General features: G+C 39.5%; 1 protein-coding gene across 1 annotated transcript in view; it reads right to left on the bottom strand.

Moving 5' to 3' along the window:
* DIP2C (disco interacting protein 2 homolog C) overlaps positions 1-18858 on the bottom strand; it is a gene marked incomplete at both ends in the record, with an annotated part of 321979 nt that overhangs the window by 147217 nt on the left and 155904 nt on the right. The window contains one exon of the mRNA XM_080611663.1: positions 1146-1217. Coding sequence (XP_080467789.1) covers positions 1146-1217 — 72 coding nt within the window. The remainder of the gene's footprint in view (positions 1-1145; positions 1218-18858) is intronic.

Below are 18858 nucleotides of genomic sequence, written 5' to 3'. Positions count from 1 at the left end.
AGAAATTTAATAACTGCACCTCTGGTATTGTAATTCTGTTGATTTTATTTGTTTTATTCTCTAATGGCTCCCAATGGTTGGGAAATGTCACAGACACCCTCAAATCAGGCTGTATCACTTCAGAAAACACAGGTGTTTTGGGAATTCCCACCAACGGAGCAGACCAAGAGAAAAACAAAGGCACAAAAAATACCATTCTACTACGGAGCTAGATATATATATATATACACACCTGAAGAAGACAGAACAAGTCATTGTCTCCACACATGAGCAATTTAAATAGCAAACAATCAAGCCCACCACAAAGGTGGGATTATATAAAAGAACAAGGAAACTAGTTCCCAGGCCTGCAACAAAAACAGGACAGCCAAGACCAAGTGGAGCCTTTGTAATGTGAGTGAGATGCCGGAAAATGCATGAGGCATGATCCTCTGAGGCCAACATAAAATGGAGTCCTACATCAGTATCTACAACTACATATTCCAACTTCATGATCCAGCATCTTAGGAGAGTGAAAGAACTCTGAAAGGTTCTTATTTATATACATGAAATAATTTCAATGAAGCAACCCATTATTAAATTTAGTTTGAAGATATTTTTACACCTATTGGGCAAGTACATGCAACCCATCCTTCAGTGTTGAGACCATGTATGTATAAAGGATTGGTTGCCCAAGCATTACAGGACAAGCTTTAGGGATGTTGCTGGTCTCTCTAATGCTTTCAAAAGGGAGACTTGGACAGGAAATCCAGAAATGGAGGAAGGTACAAAGCTCCAAGGTTCTCTTCCACTCTTGTGTATACCTCTGTTCAGAAAACTTTACATGGCTGGGATCTTAATGAGTTAGGAGATCACATTTTCCTCTGTATTTTTGCATTACTTCTAACAAACAATGCCTCTCTAACAAACCTAGGCTGATTTTGCAGACATGACTGCCAAACCACAGCAACGTATGTAAAAAATGTACACACACATCAAAGCAGACATATATATAAAAATACACATAAAATGGATGGAATAAGCTTTTTCTGCATAACAATAGCTTCAGTTTTGCCACATACATTTCTTCAAAGATGCAGATTTTTACTGTGGCAACTATCAGTACGCTTGACATCTTCATATATTGCAAGCACAGATATACGTACCGGGAGGCTGTGGCAGGTAGGCCCCAATTAATTTTGATCTCTTCTTTTCATATCCCTTCTGTGTGATGTCACCTGCCAAGAAAAGAAAAGGAAAATCAATAAGATGTGGATAAAGACAATGTCTAGCTGCTTAATGGCAGCACCATCAGCCTAGCCACCACTGCACTGTTTGTCTGTCCTGACAATTATAATGAACAAATGAAAAGCACAGTATGATCATTCCACCCAGAAAAAAACTCATTTACACCAGAGCCATTCTGACAAGTAAATACCCAGCCTTGATTTATTCCAGCACCAGCGTCCAGGGCACAGTTTTAAAACCATTTTGATATGCTGTCACACAGCTTTCAAAAGCTACAATGACCTTCATTAGGTTAATAAACAATGGATTATATAGAGTGCGTGGGCCTGCAGTGGCTGGCAAAACACATCACTGATTAGCATTTTCTATCATTAATGGGATTTTTCTAATCAAGCATGTAAGGCACAAAAGACTTGAAATTGCTGCTGCATCATTTCTGTGATATAAACGTTTCAGCTGATTTCTAAGCAGTACTGAGAGGAACAAAACCAAACCAAATCTACCACAGCTCCACTAGAAAACAGTACCATGAGGACTCTTTGCCTGACTTTCCAATTAAATCTCTTTTCAAGATAAATGCTTGAATTTCTTATATTCAATTTATATGACCTTTCACTGTGTCCTCAGGTAACTTTTTTTAATATAAGGATTAAAAGTTTCCTAAAAGGAAGCAATGGATAATTAGATATGTGGAACAAATATATACTTTTAGTTGTTATTAGAGTTCAGGAGAGGTTTGGCACCACAACCGTGACACAGTCCTGGCTCTGGAGCTCTAGCTCTACCTTTAATAATTAAAACACTTGTTCAGATACAATTCAAATATCCAGATTCTTCTTTCCAAATGTGTGAACAGATGTGCACACACATATATGTATGTATTAAATTCAATATAAGCTACTTTAGATGCTAAGAAGAGTGATAGGTTTTACAACTATAAGAATTTTGAAATAACAGCATATTCTCTGCCCTTTCAATAAGCACATTTGTTATTGTAAAACACATCATCCAGTTAAAGTTGAGTTGCATTACTGGACTTGTATATTTGTGAACAGTTGAGGGCTGAGGAGGCAGAAACCACAAAATTAAGTGGAGCTTTGGCAGTAATTTCCTGCTAGATACAGCAACATGTGCCTTTTCATGCTCTTCCATCCCCATGTTCAACCTTCACCTTAAGAAATCATTTGCCAAGACAACCACACACCCATTTCAATCCCAGCCACTCTGGTAAATGGATGCTGCATTAGCACCAAGGTAGACAGAGCTTCCTGTGGGCTAGTCTGTAATCCATAATTACATGAAAAGATCTTCAAATGCTGTTCCTCAATAAAAGACATTTTCCTGGGGATGGTTCCAATAAGGAATACGGATGCAAAATTTCTTTGCCAGTGTCCTGAGCCAACCTCTCGTCGCTGGTTAAAAACAGTGCTTAAAATAACACCTATCCTCTTCGCTACTGTATCTCGAACTGCTCCACAAAAGAAGTCACCTAAAATATCTGTGTTTTCAAATGAGGAAAGTGGGAGTGAAGCACTTCAAATGATAACTGTCCCCTATTTACCCAGAGAAGAAGTGGCAGACTTGGCAAGAGGGCCTAAGCTTTTAAAGTTCAAATCCACTGACTCTTCAAGTACATTTCTTCCCATTTTGAATACTTCTGGCATGTGTTCAAACTAGGTGCAATCACCAGCTTCTCACGAACCAGACAGTTACCAGTTACCGCCTCATTAAAATGTTTTAATGAAAAAAAAAAGGTTATTTCAATTTGAAAACTATAAAATATGAACAAATTTTTCTTTTGAAGTTTTGCTAAACAAATTACTATTAATTTCCCATGTTCATCAATACTAAATCTGAGTAAAAATCAGTTTCTTTTATTTTACTAATGCTCTTTAAGGAGAACAGAGGTATCTTACAGAGAACCACAGCTCCATTGTGGTATGTGTAAGCTGGCAATGCCATTTTAAACACGAAACTATTAACAGGTGCTTAACTACTGGTTACTCTTCCACACAAATGGTAGCACATACACACGCAAATCGCTATCTTCACCTACAGATTCTAGACAATGCGCATGCAACCTGCATCCATTCCTGCAATAGAAGTTTCTTCCACTAGCTTCTAAACCTAGATTGTCCTTAATGGAAAGAAATGCAGAGAACAAGCAATTTCTTTGACACGTAAGTGGGAAAGATAAATATCAAGTGTCACCGCTTGTCAATAGTAAGTTTTCATTCACACTGGTATCCAGACTCACGCTATTGAAGTTCAGTACGTAAAGGAATTATTCTGAGAAGAAACAATGACAACTCTTTCCCCAGACCACTGTCTCCACCAAACAACAACAACAACAAAAAAATCAATAAAATGATTTTTAAGACAATTTAACATGAAAATATCTCAACTTTCAGGAGAAAAGAGCAAATTCATTTAGATTTATCACTAATCCTTTTATAATCATACCCATCATTGCCCTGGTAACCAAATCTAAAAAACATGTAAAAGCAAAAGGGCTGGAGCACCTCCCATATGAAGATAGGCTGAGAAAGTTGGAGCTGTTCAGCCTGGGGAAGAGAAGGCTGCATGGAGACCTCACAGCAGCCTTCCAGTATCTGAAGGAGGCCTGCAAGGATGCTGGGGATGGACTATTCATCAGGGACTGTAGTGATAGGAGCAAGGGGTAACGGGCTGAAACTTAAACGTGGAAGTTTAGATTGGAGATAAGGAAGAAATTCTTTACTGTTAAGGTGCTGAGGCACTGGAATGAGTTGCCTAAGGAAGTTGTGAATGCTCCATCCCTGGGAGTGTTCAAGGCCAGGATGGATGAGTCTTGGGTGACATGGTTTAGTGTGAGGTGTCCCTGCCCATGGCAGGGGGGTTGGAACTAGATGATCTTAAGATCCTTTCCAACCCTAACTATTCTATGACTCTTTGAAGTACAAAATCACCAACATTTTCATTGCAGTAATATTATTACCATTCTGAGGTGGGAGTCAACTGCATCATACAGTCTGGGGAAGTACTATGCCTTATTTATCAGGATTAATGGTATTTGTATTAATTTGTATTTTTTCAGGTAGACTGACTTCAGAATATAAACTACAACTGATTAACCATCAAAATATTATTACAATACATGCAAAACTACTATATTTCAAAGCTGCGTTGAGCTCCTTATGTGAGCTCCTTATGTAAGCTCCTAATATATACTAAAGACAGCTCACCAAAAGCTAAATGAGATTAAAATTTGCTCTTACAGATTACCACTCACTCAGCTTTCTGAACATAGTCTGAAGACCTTTGGTCTATGTCCTTCATTCCTGCAATGAATACATTAATTAATTAATTAATCCATTAATGCAATAATTTTACAAGTATAATCTGAGGAACAAATCCCTTTTCAGTTAGGCCCACCTAGCTCATGTTCTTCCACACTACACTACTGAATTTAGGCTTAACTTTAGTAGAGTATCCACAGGATTACATGTATTATATTTCCTTGCCATGACAGTAAAGGAGTTATGCTCCCTTTCTGTTTTTAATTAACCCTTCTTCTCCTGAAACCCTTCCTGAAAAGCCAGCAGACTCTCAGTGCTGCATGCATTCAAAGCCCACCTCAGAAGACAGGAGGAAAAAGTGTCTCATCCACAATGTCTTTAAGGCAGATAGGGTTTTTTATTTTTTTACAAACTCTTCAAAGCCCCTCAATATCTAGATCTTCTTGTTGCACCATTCTCTAGCTTTCTTCTTTTGACACTTTTGCCTACTTTTGTGTGGCATTTCTGAGCCATGGTGCAATACTGCATGGAACAGCTCTGGGAAGCAAGGTGGTATGAGCAGGGGACAAGACTGTCAGTGGGTTAAAAAAGGCCAGGCCATGGATGGAGGGGTGATGTAAAGACTCCAACAATATGAACATGCAGGAGCAGAAAGAGCACATGGCTGCAGGGATCTTCTGGGATAGGCCTCCTGGGACAAGAAACCATCACATAATGTCAAGCAGCTGAAAGGTGGCACCTCCATTTAGCAGCTCCCTGCAGCCCCCTCCTCTGCCTCCTTCCTTGGCTCTCGCCCCATTCCCTAGTTCTGGCTCTGCTTCCAAGTGCTCTGACCAGCTCCGCTACTTCTCAGCTTCATCCCAAAGCTGGTCCCAGGCTCTCCTCTCCCTCTCTCCTTTCCCCTCAGGCTGTATTCACTTCACTGCACGCAAGGATTTTGGCCTCCATCATCAGCACTCTCCAGGTTTTTTCCCTCTAAACATGTTGCCGTTTTCCTCCTCACCTCCACTGGTGATCTGCAAGGTTTCCACCATCAGAGTGGCACAGATGTGTACCCGGGACAGTATTGTGTCCAAGGGTCAGCGGGGGAGAGCAAAGCACAAACCTGAGACATCTGAACTCACAAACAGTGAGGAAATTTTAACCTTGTTTTTTTCCCCATCCTTATTTAAAATTGATTTTCAAGGACTGCTGAACAAGAGGCATGAAGGACACTGACCCTCCTTCCACAAAACAAGTTCATTTCTTATTTCTAGTCTTTCAGAGCCTCTTTGGGCACAAGAGGGAAAATATCACTTTTGCAATGAAAGGGACAGCACAAATGAAAAGACCATCCAACCCCCCCAAGGAAGAAGGTTGCCTGCTTGAGCAAAGTACAGGACCAGGGCACTGGTACTCTGTAATCCTATTGCCATCTCTTTACTTGTGATTTGTGCTCCTGTTTCTGCAACTTCCCGAGTTGCAGATGGCAATGCTCTCCTACATCAGTGTTCACAGACAAGAAGTATTCTGTAGCTATATTTAGCAAAGCTGTGCTGTAGTGACAGTTCATTCGACTACGCTCACCACAACTGCTACTGTTTGTGTTATACCCTTCATTTTCTCTGAAAATTTACTGTATTTTTCTCTTTCCTTCAACAGTGTTGGATTTCTTCCTCTTTACAAAGACGATGGGGCAAAACTGGGGGAGGCAGGTCAGAGCAACATAAACACAGCACATACACTCACCACAGGCAAGAAGGGAACTCTAGGTAATAGAGAGCCCCTTGGGACTACTCCGCATTGTACAAGACATTTTGAGGAGTAAGAAATGCCCGTAAACTGAAGTCATGCCCATTTCCTGGCCCCTCCATGGGTCATCTCCATTCATTTACATGTCACGTTCTAGACTGATCATGGAATCACACCTTAAAACGCAAATAATTAAAAGGCATACTGTAGGTTATCACCAAAATACTGACTTCTAGTGTTTGGTTGAGGGGGAGGTCACTCAATGTGAAAATAACTCCACATGAAAAATATCTGTACATTACCACTCTTCTTTAAATTATACTTTAAAAGCTGAGTGGTTAGAAATGTTGGTACCACAGACAAATAAGACGCTGTGCTACTTTCATGAAAGTAAAATGCTTGAAGTTGATGCAGTATAGAAGTTTCACTTTCAACTGAAGTATATATTAGCTGATCTCTTCTCACTTCCTGAACACAAACATGGCCAGTCCTGATGACTGTTACCATGATATATGAAGTAAACTTATTCAAGCAAAAGATAATTGCATTATACAGGGGAAAAACCCTAAACAAAACCCAAGATCAATTTCCCCAAATCTTTTCTTTCTCCTGGAGGATGCCTGCAGCTCTCACTGATCTCAGTCCTTTTGGACACAGCACAGGTGAAAAGCTAACGATTAAACCAGGGACTACAATAACATTTGGTGCAGTGAAAACTCAATTTCACCTTCAGTCATCTCAAAGTCTGACTGATGGTTTTCACTACACATGCATGTTTCAAAATGAAATTTCGGGCTGGGACTTAGAATTAGTTTAAGGCACTTATAGAAAAATCTGCCACGGGAAGTAATGCAACCAATAACTTCTCTCAAACACAGACTAACACAGAGCTTGCCGGTGACTGCCTTTCCTTCTCATGATTTTCTGCCCTCTAAAGATTCAATTTTCTGTACAACTTGTTTATTGCTGATGACTCAAATTCAGTGTCAGCATCTTGGCAAGAGGGATTTGAATGAAACAAAGCTCCTCATAAAGAGAACTGTGACTCATTTACTTCTCCCACTCATGATGCAGACAGTCGCCCTGTCTGGTCTCCCAAAAATATGCCAAGAGACAAAGGATTTCATTTTGGAGGGTGCAAGTACAGAGATATCAAAACTGCACAAATATATCTCATGTAACACGTACATGAACACAAAAATACATACTGGGAGCTGTTTTCTTTTCCAATGTCTTTTTAAAAAGCTGTTTAACCGCATCAGCAGCTTAGAAAACTACTCAGAACCAGGACAAAGAAACAAATGGTAAACTACGGCACTGGGTAGAAAAATTAACAGAATCCCACGCTCACTGCAAACAGTATCATAAATAACAGTACTGCTCAAGTGTCTTTAAGGGGAGTACACTGCAGCTGAAAGGTTTCAATGATAATTTACCCACATATAGCTGAATTCTTTTTTTCCCCAAGGATACATTTTGTTCCTCTATGTTGCAAGCAAAGTAGAAAATGGCTGAATTTCAGTGACAGATAAAGAAGGGTGCTCCGTGTGTATTTTACAGCTTATAATGTTTTTTAAAATGGCTTCTAATTCAGGAAAAAATATTTAATCAGATTATGCTATTAACAGACGAGGTAAACTATATTCGCACTGCTAAAGTAACAGGTACAAGGTCTTCTGCATTTTGAAAGTATTCCTGTTCAAAATTCCTGTTCTTTCCATTCTTTTCATGGACAAGTTAAGAATCTGTTGCATAATCTGTGAAGTTCTTAGTTTTAATTAAAATTCTACATTTTTAAACAACTGAGTAGTAAATCATTTCACATAGAAGATATTTTTCAGTATCTCCACCTTGAATTCCAGAAGACCCTTTAATGAGTTTCCCCACTTACTTTCTGCTCCCAAAGTCTTCAGCACATTTTTCCAATACCCAAAATACTCCTGGGCTTCAAATGAAGGAAGAAAGTACAAAAACCTCCCCCCAGAGAACCCCGAAACACCTAATTTAAGCCAATGAAAACAATCCTGGGGATTTTCTGACTCAGACATTCTACCGTTCGGCTGAGCTGAGCACCAGTGGCGGCTGCCAGCGGCGTGGTGACAGGCCAGGAGCCAGGCTTGCTGCTGGAGACCCTGCTCCTTTGAAGCTGGAGAACTCTGTGGTCCTCGGGCATCCCAGCGCTCCCCCAGAACGGAGTATTTGTGCGACACTACTTTTATGGCCTGGATTATTGTAAAGTAAACAGAGGCTGGTTGAACAGTGAAGGTTTCCATTCTCAGTGTCGAGAGTTTATTTCATTATTTAAAGCTTTAACGAACACTTTATATAATGAAAGCAATCGTTGCCATTTTTGGAATTTTATGGCTGTTAGGACCCTTCATAATGTTGTTTTCCTTTCTTTATTGCTTTATAAGGCTTATAGGGCACCCTTGAAGTATATATCCTTTTTGCAGCTGCTGGAAGCTCATCTTTCATCTCTCCACTCACTTTCCTGTTGCCTATGAGGCATTTGCCTGTTCTAGTTATTCTCCCTGTCTCAAACACAAACCATGCAGAGTCAGATCTTGCTCAAGATAAAAATAAAATACAATTCTGATAAGTATGCCTAAGGAAACATTCCTGATGAATGTTATTTAATAGACAGGCTTTATATTTCAAGTCAGAAACGCTCCCTAAAGAAAGATAATTACAGCAGTAATTCCACTTAGCATTATTTAGAATTTACAGTTCAGAGCGAATCAGACCTATTTCCATAAATGCTGCGCTGTGCTCAGTACTGCAAATTTGTGTCTTGATTCTTCCCCAGCCCTGAAAATGTCTTGGAAAAAAACCCAAAACAAGTGGAGGAGAAGGAGAAGAAATCCTAAAGGAGGAACATATAATAGATGCATGAAATGAAATCAAAAAGACATTATCAAAACCAGCCTGTAAACATATTTGCTCCTCTGGGCACACAAATATACCCAGGTTTCCAAAAGGAAAAAATCTGCAATATTTAAGCAAGATGATAAAATTGGTTAATAGGAAATTTCTTATTTTGCCACTTCTCCAGGAAGCAGACTATGAAAATAACTCTCCTGCTTGCGACCTTGTGCTTTTAATTATTTATTTTTTAACACCTACAGCCACTGCTAAGTTTAACCAAAAAAGTCCAAATGGGTTAACCTTGGGAGGGAATGCAAATCTTCCAGAAAGCAAGAGTCATCCACAATTTTGCTTCCAGTATTTTGATGCACTACAAAGCTCTTCCCAAATTTCAATTCAGAACAGAAATCTGGAACTCCTATTTTCATATGCTGGAGAAAAAAAAAAATAAAAGAATGGCTTTTACCTAATATATTGCAACTTTCTCCCTCTTGCTTGGGTTCACCATAAAGCTTTTGTTTGAGATGAGTTAAGCTAGTCAATAATAGAAGTGTTTCAGTACTACCTAGAATACTGTTATTTTACCCTAATGTGGATTAAAGGCATTACGTTGATTTAAAAAATAGGTATTTAGAGCAGCTGTACTATAGTATTAGAACGCCACAATGTCCAAATCTCTTCCTACAGTTTTTGCAAAAATAGAACATCTTCCATGCAAAAAAAAAAAAAAAAAAACCAACACAAAACCCTTCATGCAAATGCAAATTTCCACATATTTCGACAGCTGCACACAAATGGAAAAGCCCAGATTTCTCAACTACCATGGGGAAACTGAAGCAGGAATACTCCTTTTCACACAATCAGAAGACCACTAATGGTTGTGGAAGCATATTGAGGAGTTGTAAGTAGTTGTGAGCAGGGACATGAATTACCATAATGACTGTGCTGAGTGACCATAATGTCTTTAAAAATGTATCACTTGGGAGATCATCAAGCTCAATAATCTGGTGTACCATTTTAGTATACAATGTTTTGTTACATGACACATATGATTTTGAAGAATGAAAAAAGTATCTTTTATGAAGGGAACATAAGTGCCTTCCATGACAATATTCACACTTTCCTCTGGAAATGAAAGCGTGTAATTTACTAAGTCCAGTTACTAAGTTGCTTTCTATTACTTTCAATTCAACCCCTCAATCACAAACTCCATCACCATCGTTCAAGCACCATAAACCCCTATGGCCCATAAACACCTGATATACCCCATCATCTGCTTTCGTATTTCCAACAGTTAAGACACAACCTTATCAAAACCTTGGAGTGCCCAAGCATAACGAATGTGAACCATGTTATGGGATGCTCAAGGAAGCCTTCAGACATCTACAAGTTCCGATGAGCAATTCTCCCAACAACCTAACCCACAGCCCTGCTACCTCCACTGCAGTCGCCAGTAACTCAGTTTTCTTTTTTCAAGCTTCCAAACAGCAGTAAAGTAACTTAAGTTTCTTTTGAAAAAGGATCTAAGTATAGAAACACATCCATTTTAAAAGCAGAGGGGAATGACCCTCAGACCCACAGCCCAACATCCTGCTATGCAAGCACAGCAGACTACAGTGAAAACCCTTTCTCTGAGTGATGAGTGCTCCAGCAACAACACTACTGTGGCTTACGTCTTCTCTATCTCAACAGATTTGTACCTATTCTGTGCAAAATGAAACTACTTTATTTAGAATCCCCTTCTTAGAATGCCTGCTGAAAGGTGGTTATCAATGGTTTTACTTAAAAGGTGAGATTTTTCTTCAAATCTCCAAGAGAGGAGAAAGGGAGTTTAGTTTTACATGCTCTAACATATGCATTAAAGGGAGGTATCTTGTCCAGCTGTATTTTGTGAGACAGGCTGGAGATGGTCCAAAGCATAGGATAAGTCACCTAAATTTCCAAAACCAAACCTCCTTCTACAATATTTCTTCTTGGCTTTCAATTATGTTCTTGCTAAGATGGCTGTGACGGACCAGAGTGTTATTTTACCTGGGAACATAGGTTTCACTAAGCAGAAGAGCACTTACAACTTAAACACAGCAAGAGTTAGCATTCAGGTGCATTCTATAGATCTACTCTATGGATCTATTTTACTACGGATTCTATGGGTCTATCTGCTTTGACCCATACCCCACAGTCCAAACGATCCAAAATATGCACAAAATTATGTTACCCTTCTTCTATCTCTCACACAATTGAAAAGTAATTTTGGTATGACTGCTAGGCACAGAAAACACCACACTCAAAGATTTCTGAACTGTAATATCATAGTACATACACACTGATGCTATCATTCTGAAGAAATCAGTTCATAATTTTGTGCCTCAGAACTTCACTTCAGCACAGCATTAGACACCAGCTCCAAACCAGATCATCTGAATTACTCCTGTCCCACTGCAGGTCAGTGGTGAACTGCTGACCGGTGTGACAGAACATGGAGGCTGCACACAGAATCAACAGAGCAACCTGAAAGTGATGCCTTCACTGAAGAAGCGTTGTGGAGAGAAGGACTATACTTTTATGCATAAACCTCACTTTCACTTGAGGAAAAACTGATCTCCCATTTTATCAGCCTTATCCTTCAGGAGGTCTTAGAAACATGTCAGGCAGGTACATGGCAACTTCTGGGTCACTGAGTCCCCTGCATTGCAGGAATGCATGTCAAACCCTTTCAGAAAATGATTTAGTTCCATCTGGAACTAAATTCAGCTGGACTCCTTTGTGTTCCAAGCTGTTGTAGCATTCTCTTTACCTATTTTGCAATTTTCCACTGATCTGCATCTTTTCATTTCTCTTCTTAAAATAACTGTTTTCTATTTAACCCTGTACCACAGGCTTTCCTCGTCTCCAGGTAGGCAAACTTAAATTGTCTAAAAATGAGAGCTACCTTAACAAAGCAAGAGATCAGGCCTGTCTTGTACAACCTATCTTATCAAAGGCAACTCAGGTTGTATTTTACCAAGTTTTCCACTTACCTCCTTTTGTTTCACTGTATTTCCTTCATAATGCACCTGAAGTACCTCACTCCGTTAAAATTAGACATGTGTCTCAGATCACCTTTTCTTCCCGTTCCTAATCGTCATTACTAGTCATTACTCTTAAATCTTGTAATGCCACTTATTGTTTGAGAATTACAAATTCTTACCACTCGACTTTCCCACACCAGTGTTTTTGCTTTTCACATGCTGGCGCTGATATTATCTAGTTACCTACTTCAGCAAATTAAACTGAGGTTTTCTTCTATTGTTATTCAAATAAAATAACCACTATCCAAACTGCTTTTTAAAAGATAAAGGCTTCTCAAACTCCAAAGCTCTTGGAAGTACTTACCTTCCTACTAACCTGAGATGACTAAATATTCACTGCAATTAATCTGCAATTCAAAGAAAACCCAGTTCAGATTTTTATCCAAATCTGGGCCTCAAAACTAAGGAAGATGGTATGCTGAAAAGGTTGATCTATCTCCAACTATAAATATTCGAATACGCCTGTCCTGGTAACACAAGAGTAGATGAAATCAAAAAAATTAATCCTTATTTTACAGCCTGCAAACACAATTTAGGCTGATATTTTAAAATACATTTTGCTGACAGCTTATTTGATCCAACAGCCAGATACAATAAAATGAACAGCTATTTAAAGACATTTGTGATACATGCACTGCAATACATGTTAATAAGGTACCCAGATCACTTCACCTTTTCTAAGTAAAAAACTACATTTGAAAACTGTTGTGAGCATAATTTCTGCATGAACCAAAGTACTGAAATTCGACTCTTACAAGAAATAACCTAAAATGTATTCATGGTATTTTCCTACTTTGTTCCAGAAGGACCTCAAAGAGCAAGATGAATTAACATCATCTGGTTACTCAACTTGATTCCAGCCGTGTTACTAAAAGAACAGAAAAGACCAAACGCAGCTTGCTGTTCTTCTGTTATGTGGGCAAAGTGATTATGAAGCACTGAAAATATGCACCCCTTGAGTCAAGGACTTCTATTACCCAAAGGTTGACTCAGATCCTGCTCTCTCAAGCCTGCAAAACAACTTGAAAGGAAAAATCGTTGCATACCTTCAATTACCTCAAAACACAATCAATGCCCTGTTCTCCACAGCTTTCACGGTATTTGACAATTCTATTTTTTTTCCAGCCGTAGTACCTCCGAAGGCTCCTAAAGGTCCATGCCATTATTGTAGACCTAATGTGACAGCTCATACTGATGTTAGCACATAGAAGCTGTTCTCATAGGAGGCATTATCCTCCAGTGCCTGTGAAATATGGCACTTGGAAATCTGCAAGTTTCTGCTAGGTTCCAGGCATACACTTCTGTGCAGCTGGAAAATCAGATCTCCATACCCTCATCCTTCTTATTTTTCTCCATTTCCAGCTTACAACTACTCTTGATCAAGATACAGAAATTTGCTGCAATAAGGCAGATGTGCAAACATCTTCTTTTCTTCCTCAGTTCTGAGTTCGTGATTTATTTCATATGTTAATGAAGTTATTCTGTGATTTCTGCAGCCTCTTCCCTCAGACTTCCAAAATAATAAAGTATTTCAAACCCAAAAGAAGCCACTGCTTTCACATCTTTGTCACATTCTTTCATGCAATACAGAGCTCTTTTAAAAAGGAAGCTGGTATTAAATCATAGCTATACCTAATAAAATAAAAAGCAAGAAAGCTTTTACTGACTAGTGTTCATTTTAATCTGTACTAGAAGCCAAACCTAGCAATGCCTTTCTAACAGGCAGGCAAAGGTCATTTCCCATGAGGATAAAGTTCAGTCCCTGGGTTTGGTTTTCACAGAAACGGCTGGTGGTTTGGAAGCATAAGATTTTAAGAAAGCCCATGAATGCATATTTGTATCAATACATCACAATGGATACTGTTCTGCTCTTGTTCTTCAACTGTCACAAGCTGACAAGGTAGCTAATTATTACCACAAGTGTTTCTTAATTCACTGATTTGCAGGAATTCCCATTGTGGCTTACTCAATTTTGTGAACCAGTAGGTAAATTAGTAAACATGCCAGCCTGAGGACCAAAGGAACACCAATAACATACCTCACACGAGCCATCAGTCCATTTGTTTTTACAGTTGCAATACAGTTATACTTTAGAAGTGCCACTAAAGATTACCTAACACGCAGAAAAGGAACAAGAGACTTCATTTAGCACTCTGTTATTAAGCCCTAGCTGGGAAACAGGATGAGCAGAGCCTGGGAAGGTAGGCATTTTTTAAGAAATTAAAAATGCAAGAATTACAGCCTCTTGTAAATATACACAAGACACTGACTTTTCAGCGTTACTCAGATAGCACGTACCCATAGATAGGTATGGACAGAAATGAGTGGGATCAACATGCACAATCCAGCTATCAGCCTTCAAACTTGTACACTAGCATCCAAGTTCCTCAGTCCTGCAGTTGTGTATTCAAGCATCTTTTTGACCCCTAAATGCTGCTGACCCAAGTGCCCAGCACGTGTGGACAGCTGTCCAGTTAAACCTGACAAAGTCACAGATGAAGTATTAGCTGAAGTTGTACCCTTCTTTGCTGCTATACACAGGCAGATCCATACATCCAAACAGAAATAATGCTTAAGAAATAACTCAATAATCACAGAATCATAGAACAGTTTTGGTTGGAAGAGACCTTAAAGATCATCTGGTTCCAACCCCCCTGACATGGGCAGGAACACCTTCCACTAGACCAGGTTGTTCCAACAAGCCCCATTCAACTTGGTCTTGAACTCTTCCTGGCATAGGGCAGCTACAACTTCCTCAGGCAGCCTGTGCCAGTGCCTTACCACCCTCACTGTAAAGAATTTCTTCCCTATACCTAATCTAAATCTCCTCTGTAAGTTTAAAGCCATTCCCCCTTGCCCTACCACTTCATGTCCTAGTAAAAAGTCCCTCTCTAGCTTTCTCTGTAGGCTAGGTAAAAGCTATGCTTGTTTTCCTCTGCATTTTTATTCTCCAGACTCAGTATTCTACCCATTCTTCTTCTTTCCAGGGGACTCTGATGCTGTCAGGCTGTCTCAGAATCACATTTTCAGTGATCTTCATTCTTTTCTTCCTTGCTATGGGCATCTGCATCCAGGTGGACACATGCACATCCAAGCACTACTTGAGCACTGGGCAGCCACACTCAGAACTGATGACCCTAGAGCTGCATTATAAAGGTCTTTTCATTCCCTTTCCTGTTTAAGGCTCGCAAGACTTATCACTTTTTTGTTTTTAATTTACCTTTACTAGTCGTGTGCAATCTCAGATATTGCTCACCCTAACATCCTCAGGGATCAGCTGCTGTCCTGCTAAGCCTTTCCACAGCCAAGGCTGCTATCAGACCTCACAATTGTTCCCTTCTGCACAGTCTGGAACTTTCACTGCCTGACCTCATAGGAACGCCTCACTGCTTTCATTTGATGTCACCACCACTGTATGATTTCTTGTCATGGTAGCACTGCAAAGACCATCTATCTCCTCATCTGAACATCTCCGTTTTCACTGCAATCTTCATCTTTCTAATTCAAACATGGACAACACAATCAGAATCAGATACTTTCATTAATTAAAAGGTGATTCCCACCCTATTTATATAACTAAAATAGTGAGAGGCATCTGAAAGCCTGTATGTAGTTAACATCACAAGATACAGCATCTTTGTGTCTTTCAGAAAACAAATAATGGCTTTTTGCCACTTGCCTAGTAACAGCAAGCTTTGGATGTCTGAAGAGGAAGTTATTATGGCTGGAAGAGCATAAGAAACACAGGAATGATAACAGTGGATCCCAAACAGTGTCAGAAACTGAGAAATGGTCACACTGGATCCCTTCCAATGCTCCTTCATGTGTCCTAGCACTTAGAGTCACTTAGAGGACAAAGTAATGTAGAAAGACTGAAACAGAATAAGTAAATAATCTATCCTCCTTCTCCTCACAGTGGAAGACCAAAAGCTATTAGAGACCCACCTAAACTTCAGAAGAGGACACTGCAAAAACCTCCTGGGATTCACTGCTACAGCTCAAAGTACCTTTTGCCACTCAAATAAAACTTGAATCCCATTTTGAATCTTGCTGAAGTCTTGGCTGAAGTCTTGGCCTCAATTACATTCAACGAAGAATTAATTCCACAGTGTAATTACACTCAATGTGAATTTGCCAACTTTTAAGTTAATTAGATATCCTCCTGCCCTCTGTCATGAAAAGTTCATGACATACCTTCTCTGCAGCATTATTTGACACCCTTTTGTCAGTTCCTCCTCATTTGGCTCCTTGCAAGGTAATTAATTCCAGATTTTCAACACGCTTCAGATACAGATTTTTTTTCCATGTTGTTCATCATTCTCATCCCACTATGACAGCAACAGGCCAGTTCCCCCATGGGGTAAGGCAAGGCAGTGGGTAGTGCAGGGAGAAGCACTCAGCAACGTGTTCCAGCCCAGGGTCTCCTAGTGCTCCCTGACCATGGTTCCCAGACACCAGCCCTGCACAGAGCTGGCCATGTATGCCAACTACTGACACCTCTGTTCACATCTCTCTTCTGATCCTTTTCTATCTAAAAATCTCTGAATACAAATTTATCCTAGACTGAGTTTATACAACATAATACCAGCTCCCAAAAGTGGGGATTAACTACATTTAACTGAGAAAAATTGACACATCTGATTTTATAGTAACGTTAAGACTGTGGCAGTCCAGGGCCAGAGGTTTAAAAGAAGAAAAAAAAATATTCATCCTGATACACAGATCCCACACAGAACACGTTTGGAGTACTTCACACATCTGAATAAAAACATCCTTTAAAATGTATAATATTATATGTATTATTTAATTCTATATTACATATACTTCTATGTATATAAGAACTTTCCTTATGATGCTCTCAATTCTAACACCATCAATCATTATGTTGTCATTAGGGCTGAGTTTTTCAGTTGGCTGGTTGGTTGACTGGTTGGTTGGGGTTTTCCTGCTTCATACTTCCCCCTCTGTTTTCCTTGGCTGGCCGGTTCTGACTTTGAAGGCTTCTGATGTAAAAAAACCACTTTTTCTTTAAGACAGCACAACTTCTTTGGTTCTTTTCAGTCAAACATTACGCTAACCCCAAAACGCTCTCTGGACTGAAGCGTAATGGTTTGAACATCCACTTCAGTCTAAGCCTATCTCATTTAAAAACATAAAACCAGATGAATAAGAGTGTTGAAGAGACTGCAAAAATAAAGACATATTTTTGCTTCCTCAAAGTTAGAAACACCACGTAGGCAATAGTTTTGTGTTAGGATTCTGTTCCAAATCTTTCAACAACAAAAATAACATTGCATGCACCACACTCCTACTAATCACAGAATTGTTAGGGTTGGAAGGGACCTCTGGAGATGATCTAGTCCAAACCCCCTCCCAAGGCAGGGCCACCTAGAGCAGGTTACACAGGAACACATCCAATTTCTCTCCAAAAAGTGATTAACGTAGTGGTTAATACATAAATATTTCTCAGTATCTTCATATTCTGTGGTTTCAAATCTCCTAAGCACATAGAGTTTCCTTTATTTCTCTGAAATGCAATACATATGTATATAATGAGTATATAAACACAGGGCGCCTGAAACTAGAAAGACTCAAGAGCTGAAACTAGAGAGAGTAATGTAGCAGACCAGAACAGGCCAACAGCACGTCTTCTCCCCAGTGACTATCAATTTATTTCTTATTTAAGAAGCTGGAAGGAGCAAGCCCAGAACAGTTTTCCATTTAAATCTAAAAAGCAATGCAGCCAAGCCTCTACACCCAAAATATTTGCTGATTTCTTTAGACGTGGCTACTGCCGTACAAGAGTTCTGCATGAATACAGGATTACTGGAAAAAAAAAAAAAAAAAAAAAATGCAGATGTTTTATCAGTGAGCACCATTGTGAAATCCCCCAAATCTCTAACGTCCTTCATTTTTTAACTTGCATTTACACTGGTATTTAAGTACTTGTCTTATGTAAAGGTTTCTGAGGCTCCTTTTGCACAAAATTATGCTACAACATAAAATCACTAATTCTTTGGACTTGAAAATGCTGAGAAGGCTTAAAATAGAAGGCGATACTAAAGCTGCAGCTGGGATTGTGATCATGTGTATATGCAGGCATGCCCAGGTACAACTGGCTGATGCCCTGGAAAATGTGGCTGAATTCAGGAGTGACTCTGTAGGTATCTTCATTACCAGTGGGCCACTGCTGCTAAGAGTTGACTAAGGGAAGGAGCACGAACAACAGGGGTACAAGTCTAAATTAAATATATAGAGAGAGAGACAGAGAGAGTGAGAGAGAGAGACAACAATGTTTTTATTAGGTTAAGTTCCTGCCTGCCAAAAGAGTTTCTGTAAAGCTAACAGCTCCTGGGAGCAAACACTGAAATGTCAGTCTGTTAAATTGTATCATTTTACAAAACCCAGACTCTGACTGCTTCAGACTAAGAAATGATTGTGGTTTAGTGCCCGCCTATTCTGTAGTTTCAGGTGCAGAGTCAAGAGCCACATTCGGCCACACAGAGCCTGGAAGAGCACTTTTCTCTGCAGCTTCTAAGTACCACTGTAATATAAATAATACATAATAACAAACAGCACATTTGTACCTCCACTATAAAAAAAACACTTGCCCCAGGTTGTATAGATCAGGCTGTGTATACATTTTTGCTCTTTAACCTCTGCAAGCTGTATGTCAAACAGCCCCTTTA

Source organism: Psittacula echo, assembly GCF_963264785.1.
Source record: "Psittacula echo genome assembly, chromosome: 2".
In the NCBI taxonomy this organism is placed as follows: Eukaryota; Metazoa; Chordata; class Aves; order Psittaciformes; family Psittacidae; genus Psittacula; species Psittacula echo.
This window is presented reverse-complemented; position numbering and strand designations above follow the sequence as displayed.